General features: G+C 32.9%; 1 protein-coding gene across 1 annotated transcript; it reads left to right on the top strand.

Moving 5' to 3' along the window:
* Positions 1-6476: 6476 nt before the first annotated feature.
* LOC149519077 (putative LRR receptor-like serine/threonine-protein kinase At3g47570) lies at positions 6477-7708 on the top strand. The gene is made up of 2 exons (XM_089759340.1): positions 6477-6679; positions 6774-7708. The coding sequence occupies exons 1-2, from the start codon at positions 6477-6479 to the stop codon at positions 7168-7170; spliced, it is 600 nt and encodes a 199-aa protein (XP_089615466.1). The 3' UTR covers positions 7171-7708.
* Positions 7709-8621: the final 913 nt, after the last annotated feature.

The following is an 8621-nucleotide window of genomic DNA, read 5'->3' as shown; positions in this document are numbered from 1 at the left end:
GTTTTGGATGATTTAAAGTTTTTGCTAAATGTTTAAAACAAAAAAGTTTTTTACCTTGTAGAAATTGGTTAGTGTTGGAAATCGTTGTTGTAAACTTAAAGATTAATTTCTTTTGGAAAGAAGTCTGTCATTCTCATCTCTCCAAGAAACCAAAAACAGAGTTCCTTATAGTAGTGAGAAGTCTTAACAACAATTTAACTCATTTACCTCTGTCTTGTGTCAAAATAAGGTGAAATTAAATGCTCAATCTTTGGAGGCAAAGCTTTAAATATGTGATCCAAAATGAAGCATATATTTTGATTTTATTGAGATGTTATAGCGTGAAAAAGATTAAAATATGGTTGGAGCCTTAGAGTTGAAAGGTCTTCAATTTTGGCCATGTCAAGTGAATTCTAGTATGATCACTTGTCAAATTGATATGGAAAAGCAATTAAAAAGTGACGATATTTTTGCTGCATGTTCCAATTGGGGAGTGGGGAATCCCATATTAGAGAAAGAAAGATAATGGAAAGCTCACAATGGAGTAATAATGACTAGATAAGAATTGGAAAGCTCACAGTAGCTTACAAAGTATATATTAACCTTAATGACAATCAATTGGAAGGGTCACGAAGCACACTTTTGTGCACGACTGGTTAGAAGTATTTTTCTATCAAAGCATGAAAGTAAAGGAGAGTGAGGACTGGGTTGTTTGAAAGTTCTTATTTGTTTTTTCTTTTTTTTTTTTCCTGTGTCAAATATGCTAAATTTTCATTGATTTAAGAAAAGAGGTAAACCCATCACAAGGCAATTAACTAGAGTGGTAAATTACCAATAATCTTGTAGTTTACTGGCAAAATATTAAATTTATAAATTTGTCGTTACGAATAAGTTTCTGATAATTTAGAGATAAAAAGTGTCGAATCTGAAATGAGAATTAAGCAGACAATGAAAAAGAGAATGCAAATAAATTAGTTAAAAATTCCTTAGCTAGATCGTTGATTCTGAAGTACAAACCATTGAACTCTGATCAATTAATTGCCTTACAATTAAGTTTCTCTTTACTCAACAAGGAAACTCTCAATTCATTCTGGCTCTTATGGTGGTAGTGCAGTTTCCTAATTTTGTGGTTTCCTTGTCAATGAAATCAACCATCAACAAAATCATCAGCGCGGACCAACTGGATCTTCTTCCTCTAAAAGCTCATCTCAACAGTGATCTCTTAATATTGTGAATGTTTTCTCATATTTCATTAATAAATTTTTGGCTTAAAAAAAAAAGAAAGAACATGGCCAATCAAAAACAATGGAATTGACAAGAGTGCAACTCAAACTTGCTTTTTGGGGTAGAAGCTAAGAATTTGATCATATATATCAAAGTCAATCCCAATCTTTTTAGGCAACAAGTTGTCAATACGTCATATGTGGTCACAATTATAGCGCATTGTCAGGGTTAGAAAGATGGGGATGCCCCTTATCTGGGTCTTTAACCATTTTATGGTTAATTTAATGGCTTAAGTCATTGGACTGTGTGTTGATCATTTGTGATATTGATATGGAGACGCAATTGAAAGCCATTAAACTTGTTTTTTGGGGGTAGATGTGTAGAATTTGATCATATAAGCTTGAGTCAACCACAATCTTTCAAAGCTACAAGTTGTGAACAATACAGGAAAGTGTTGTCCTTAAGTCATCCTCATATCAACGTGGCTACAATTATAGCGTATTGTTTGGGTTAGAAAATTGGTTTTCCATATGGCACGAAAATGACAATTGACAACCAAACCATAAGATTTTTTTTCTTTTCTGACTTTTAATTGGAAGGGGAGTAAAGTATTTCTAACAGTGCTAATGCTGTCTTTACTCCAGTTTTTCTGATTGGTGTAGATACCGATTTTGTCCGGGTCTACTATTAAAATTAATAATAATAATAATAATAATAAATATATTTTTTTAAAAATAATTATTATTAATTATTAAAAAAAAAAGAAAAGAAAAAAAATAGGAAAAAAAAACAGAAAGTAGGGTGGGTGGTGTACGGCGCTACTGCAGCCTCCGACCAGCCACCCTACAGCCCACCTCCATTACCTACTCACCACCCTACAGCCCACCTCCATTACCTACTCACCACCCTACAGCCCACCTCCTACCACTCCCTATAGCCACCCTAACAACCATCATCTGCTCCCCTTTGAAGCTCCTTAAAAACCTTATAGATTCTTCCCTTTAGAACCTCTCTCTCGGACGCCTAGGAGCCCGTTCATTTCACCCCTACCAGAAACCACCAAGCTCAGATGAACTACCCTCTTAAAAAACTTTCAATAGTCCCAGACAAAACCCCTATCCCCACCTAAAAAAAAAAAAACCAAAACAGATCCACAAAAACAAAAAAAAAACAACACAATCCTTCCCGCAGGGAAGAACCACCAACGCCTAAAATTTTCTTGCAACAGAAAAAAGAGAGTGGTCAGTGCGGGTTTCAAAAAAAAAAAAAGGGAAACAGAAAACTCAAAAAAATTTCAAGCCCCGATCTCGACGATCGAGGTTGTTTATGGTAAAAGGGACGCTGGATCTAAAAAAAGGAGGATAAAAGGAAGCTTTTAGGTGTTTTTAAAAGTTTTTCGACACCAATGACCAATGGCCGACGGTGACATATGGCGGTCAGCATGACCGTCGGTGATCGACTTCTAGCAGCCACCCGGCCTTCTGGATTTTTTGGTTGAGAGAAAACAGAGCTTTTTTTTTAAGAAGGAGGAGAAATGAGCTAAAAAAAAAACTTGGTTTATATATAGCCTCTGCTGCCCAAAACGACGTTGTTTTATAACAAGGGAGGATCCCCGTGTCAACCCGAATCTGATTAGGGATCCATGCATCCGACCCGTCGACCCATCCTTCAGCCAACCTTGAACCAGTTCAACCGAACCGCTGACAAACTGGTCTGAATCACTAGACTGCCCAAACCGCTTATTGAACCGTCGAGCCGGTCAGACCGGTCCAGACCAGCATCAACGGTCCGGTTCAGGTTTTTTTTTATTTTTTATTTTTTGAATTTTTTTAAATCTTTTTATATATTATTTTTTTATTTTGAGTTTTATTTCTAATATTTATGCATGAATTTTTTTAAATTTTTTAAAATAAATATTTAATTGCTTTAATAATAATAAAATTGAAAACAAGTAATAATTAAAAATATATATTAAAAATGCTCAAAAAAATAATAATATTTTTTATTATTTTTTCTGCCTAGATGTTGGAGGGAATAAAAACATTTTCCTAAAAATAATTTCGCCTAGATGTTGGAAAATTATTATTAATAAATTTTCATAATAAATATATGAGAAATTATTGATTAATTTTAAAAAAATCACTAAAATCGAACTTACTCCAAAAATCCGCCTAGATGTTGGAGATTTTTAGAGATGTTCTCATTTTCTTAAAAATGAAACCTCTTTTTTAAAACCAAACCCCTTAAAATCCGAAACCCTAAAACCTTTAAACCCTTAAATCCAAACTCCCTAAAATCCAAAACCCTAAAATCCCAACCTTTAAATCTAGACCCCAAAATTTGAAACCCCTAAAATCCAAAACCCTAAAATCCGAATCTTTAAAATCTTGAAACCCTAACCTTGAAAACCTCTACCCAAGCCCTTGCTCAAAACATTTTAGAAATCCTAAAGACACGTGTGAAGATCTCATTTGAAGTAATTTGTTCCCGAATGCCACCTAGATGATGGGTTATTTAGGAAACTTTACTTCGTTAAGTTTTTTTACACGAATTCTTAATTCGCATCAATAATAAGATTAATAAATAAAAAGTATAATAGTAAATTAGAATCTTAAATATAAACAGTCGCACCTAAGCTCTGCCTAGATGTTGGAGAGTCAGGGTGGTCACATTATACTTAAAAATCCAACTTTTAAATTGCATTTCATTTTACATGACATTCATTAGCATACATACATTAGCATGTTATCGTTGATAATTATTTGCATTATTCTCTCTTTAATTTTTATTTACTATTTGATGATAAAATATTTTATAATAAAAAAGAATAATACATTTAAAAAATTTGTGATATTATAAAATAAAATAAAAATAACATTTCGAAGAAAATAATTCTTGGTACTTTGCCTAAATGTTGGAGAGTCACTAACAATTATCTTCTATAAAGATTGTTATTTCATTTTTAAAGATTATCATGTTAAATCTTAACCGAAAAGAGTTATTTTAAATTTTGCCTAGATGTTAGAGAATTTTAAAATAATTCTTTAACTTTAAGATTTCCTTAATATTCCTAAATAAAGAGCTTTAACAAAATTTTATTTTTTCAAATGAAGGGAATTAGTGTTAAATTTTAAATTGAAACTATTTTTATCCAACACCGAAAAATAGTGCATAATTAAATGGTACCAATTTATGGGAGTTGTGAGGGTGCTAATTCTTTCCCACACGTAACCGACTCTCGGACCCAACCTAATTTTTCGTAGATCAAAAGTTATCTTTTTGATAAACTTTAAACTTGCTTTTATAATTTTATTAAAAAGATAAACTTTTGGGTGGCCAATCACACCCTAACAAAGATTGGTGGTGACTCCCCTCATTTATTTTGATTTTAAAACTCATTTATGTCTGGCAGTCTCAAAACTGTTACAACATAAGTTTATAATTATTTAAACTCTTTTATGATTTAATAGAATAAATATTGTAATTTTTATATAACTAAATTTAAATAAAAAAAAAACTTGATGACCCCTCTCTTTGTCCCACCCAACGTGGCAATGCTCTAAGGCCGTTTGCACCTCTATTTCATTTTTCCTTGATCCTATATAAAAGAGTGATTACATTGAGATATTTGATTTAAAGAGCTTGTTGAAGCTCTTGGTATGAAACTCGTCTCCATTCTGCTAATGTTGGGAAATTTTCTTGACCAGTTCGCATATTTGCATTCCTTTTTTGTCTTCGTGGAAAACTTAGAATCGGAGCTAGTACTATTATTGTTGAACCAATTGCCAATACAATGTATTTTACAAGATGAAGAGCTTTCCTTGAATGCTTTCCAAAAGAATTAGCTTTGCATGGTGGGAGTGGGAGTCGCAGTTGAGGTGCGACACATAGTGCTTTACTTCCCATGAAAGATTGAATAGAGTAGTTGCCAGAGGATCCTTTGCTAGGAATTTCTCCTTCTAGTCTATTGAAAGAGACATTAAAATGTTCAAGATACAAGAGTTTCTCTAAAGACTTAGGGATGATTCATGAAAAATTGCTCCTTGACAAATCCAAGACTTGTAATCCTATTAGGTCCCCAAATGACTCTGTTATAGACCCTTGCAATTTGTTACCAGAGAATGAGAGATATGTCAAGACCTTAAGATCTCCAGTGCTTCTCGTGATTTCACCTGATAATTGATTTTTGGAAAAATCAATAGTGGTGATAACCTTCCACTTTCCAATGTCAATTGGGAGGGCCGCGCTTAGACAATTGGAAGACAAGTTTAGTTGCAAGATATCTAAAAGCCTTGTCAAGGTTGAAGGTAGTGAGTTGGAAAAATTATTAGAGTCCAAAAATAGATATCTAAGAAAAACAAGATCACCTAAGCATGCTGGTATTGACCCAACCAATTTGTTACCGGTGAAATACATGTAACTCAAACTTTTTAAATTTCATAACTCAGTTGGGAAGAATCCTTCTAACTTGTTGCCTTGAAGAGATAGACTTTGCAACTTTTTTAATCTTCCAATTGTGGTGGGAAGAGATCCAGTCAGTTTACTGTTATCTAGGTTCAACCTAATCAAGTTGTGCATGTTGCCAATTTCTCCTGGAATAGTGCCTTTGATGTTGCAACCACAAGCTACAAATTTTTCAACAGAGATTTCCTATAGAAACCGAAAGTTTACCCTTGATCATTGGATTGATAGCAAACTCCAATTCACTCAACTGTTTGCAATTTGCCAATGAAGATAACAAGCTTAACTCTAGGGACGAAGGTGTGCTAGCCAAATTATTCTGACCTAGGTCTAGAACTTGTAGATCTCTTAAATTGTCGGGAATATATCCAGAAAATGAGTTGTCTCCAAGGCTAAGGATGGTAAGCCGAGAGGCATTGGAAATAGAGGAAGCTATCTTGAAGTAGGTGTTATTTTACTTGATGAGCTAATATATTTCACAAAGGTGAAGAGATAGATAAAATAACAATATGTAATTTGATAACAATTGAGTTATAATTTAGACTATATAACTTTATAAAAAAACATAATCATTCTAATAAGCTTATACATACCTTTTCTAATAATTTTTAATATTTAAGTTTAAGATCAAAATCGTATACCTTATTCACTGTAAGTTTGGTATTACTTGTCTTAAGATTATACTTGGTTGCTCTCGTCTCGAACACACAAATTTTATCTTTGAGGTTTTCAAATATCTCTTCTATTTTAAATCTCCATTTTTCTAAATTATAAGTATAAATATATTATTCAATTAATTTGAATATTAAATAATGATTGATGTGGCATATGCATTAGAATACCTTCATCACGGTTATACAACACCTGTGATCCATTGCGATTTAAAACCCAGCAACATTCTTCTCGATGAAGTCATGGTTGCACATTTGGGTGATTTTGGCATTGCAAAGCTATTAGGTGAACAAGATTCAACAATACACACCATGACAACAGCAACGATTGGCTATATGGCACCAGGAAATGACTAAATTTTAAACTCTTTTATCCTATTATGATGACTAATTTAACATCATTGTATGATTTAATGATAATTTTGACAATTTATATGTAGAATATGGATCAGAAGGAATTGTTTCAGCAAAAGGTGATGTGTACAGTTTTGGTATTCTTTTAATGGAGACGTTCACAAGAAAGAAACCCACAGATGAAATTTTTGCTGGAGAAATGAGCTTGAAATATTGGGTAAAAGAGTTATTACCATCATCATTGATGGAAGTTGTAGATACCAATTTATTAAAGAACGGAGAAAGACGATACTCTGGGACAAGGGATTGTACCTTATCTTTTTTCCAATTAGCATTGGAATGTTCAGAAGAAGTTCCAGAGGAGAGGATAGACATGAAAGAAGTTGTTGCTAAGCTGAAGAAGATCAAATCAAGTTTTTACATGAGTCGAATAGGCGGGCCTAATAAAGAGAACCTTCATGTAGCTGGCGTTTCTATTTGACTCTTTTGAGCTTATGGGTTTCTCTTTCTTGATTTCCTTTGAGCATTGAATATCCATAGTTTCAGTTCAATTCGTTCATATATGAGTGCTTGCCTAAATAAATTAACTGTGGTTGTGGGCTTTTGTTCGAATGTGTATTCATGAACATTAAATGAATTGCTCAATTCCTATAAAGTTCTATGTCGTATTTCGTGTTACTTTGTTTTGGTTGATTTAAAGTTTCTGTGATATGTTTTAAAAAAAAAGTTTTTTCCCTTGTAGAAATTGGTTAGTATTGGAAATCATTGTTGTAGAAACGAGCATGAAATACTGCGTAAAAGAGTTATTACCATCATCATGAATGGAAGTTATAGATACCAATTTGTTAAATAATAGAAAAAGAGGATACTCAGCAATAAGGGATTGTGCCTTATCTATTTTTCAATTAGCATTGGAATGTTCAGAAGAAGTTTTGAAAAAAAGGGGATTGATATGAAAAAAGTTGATGCTAAGCTGAAGAAGATCAAAATCAAGTTGATGCTAGCATTGGAATGTTCAAAATCAAAATCATCAGGAGAACCTCCATGTAGCGATTTGACTCCTTCGAGCTTTTATGTTTATCTTTTTTTTATTTCCTTTTAGCATATGGGTTGAAAATCCACAGTTTTAGACCAATTCATTCATATATGAGTGCTTTCCTTTGTAAATTAACGGCATTCGTGGGCTTTCGTTTTGTTCACGAACATTAAATAAATTGCTCAATTTCCACAGTTCTCTCTCTCTTTGTCATTTTTGGTGTTTCTTTGTTTGCTTGAATTAAGGTTTTGGCTGAATGTTTTACAGAAAAATGTTTCTTTCTTGTAGAAATTGGTTCGGATTAGAAGTCATTGTTGTAAACTTAAATATCTGATTTTCCATGTGAGAGTGATTGGGAAAGCTTTGATATCTTTTGGAGAGAAGTCTGTCATTCCCATCTCTGCAAGAAATCAAAAACAGAGTTCCTCATAATAGTGAGAAACCAATTATCTATATTTTGGTTGTCTTTCTACACAGTATTCTATAGCTTTGGGGCTTGTCAAGGGTTTGTCATTTGGGAAAAAAGATCTCTTTTGAGGAATGATAAACCCTTACTTATTAGTCATAATTTAATCATGGACTATTAAGAACGTGGGACTTTTTTCCCTCAACGCTCCTAACTTGACGAATTGGCATAGCTTGCCTAGTTGAAGAGTTACAAAAACCTATTTTTAATCATATGTATAGTTATATGTTTTAGGAACTACCGGTATTTTCAAGCAAATTTACAAATTGCAAACTTCATTTGTTCTCAATCCCCACTATAATTTTTTTTCCTTTTTCTCTAATCTTTAATTGGAAAATGAGTCAATGGAGCTGTATAATTTAAATTCTTTCAGTTTCTATTATGTAAGGAATTGGAATGTCAGAATTGGATTGTATTAACTAACAACACT

The sequence above is a fragment of the Durio zibethinus genome, chromosome 4 (assembly GCF_047325235.1).
Source record: "Durio zibethinus cultivar Kanyao isolate XHJ-2024 chromosome 4, ASM4732523v1, whole genome shotgun sequence".
NCBI lineage: Eukaryota > Viridiplantae > Streptophyta > Magnoliopsida > Malvales > Malvaceae > Durio > Durio zibethinus.
This window is presented reverse-complemented; position numbering and strand designations above follow the sequence as displayed.

Bases quoted from the DNA above. Each gene is read 5' to 3' on its own strand.
- LOC149519077 (XM_089759340.1), top strand. From the start codon at position 6,477: ATGATTGATGTGGCATATGCATTAGAATACCTTCATCACGGTTATACA. The intron at 6,680-6,773 runs AGGAAATGACTA...CAATTTATATGT, and splicing joins ACGATTGGCTATATGGCACC to AGAATATGGATCAGAAGGAA.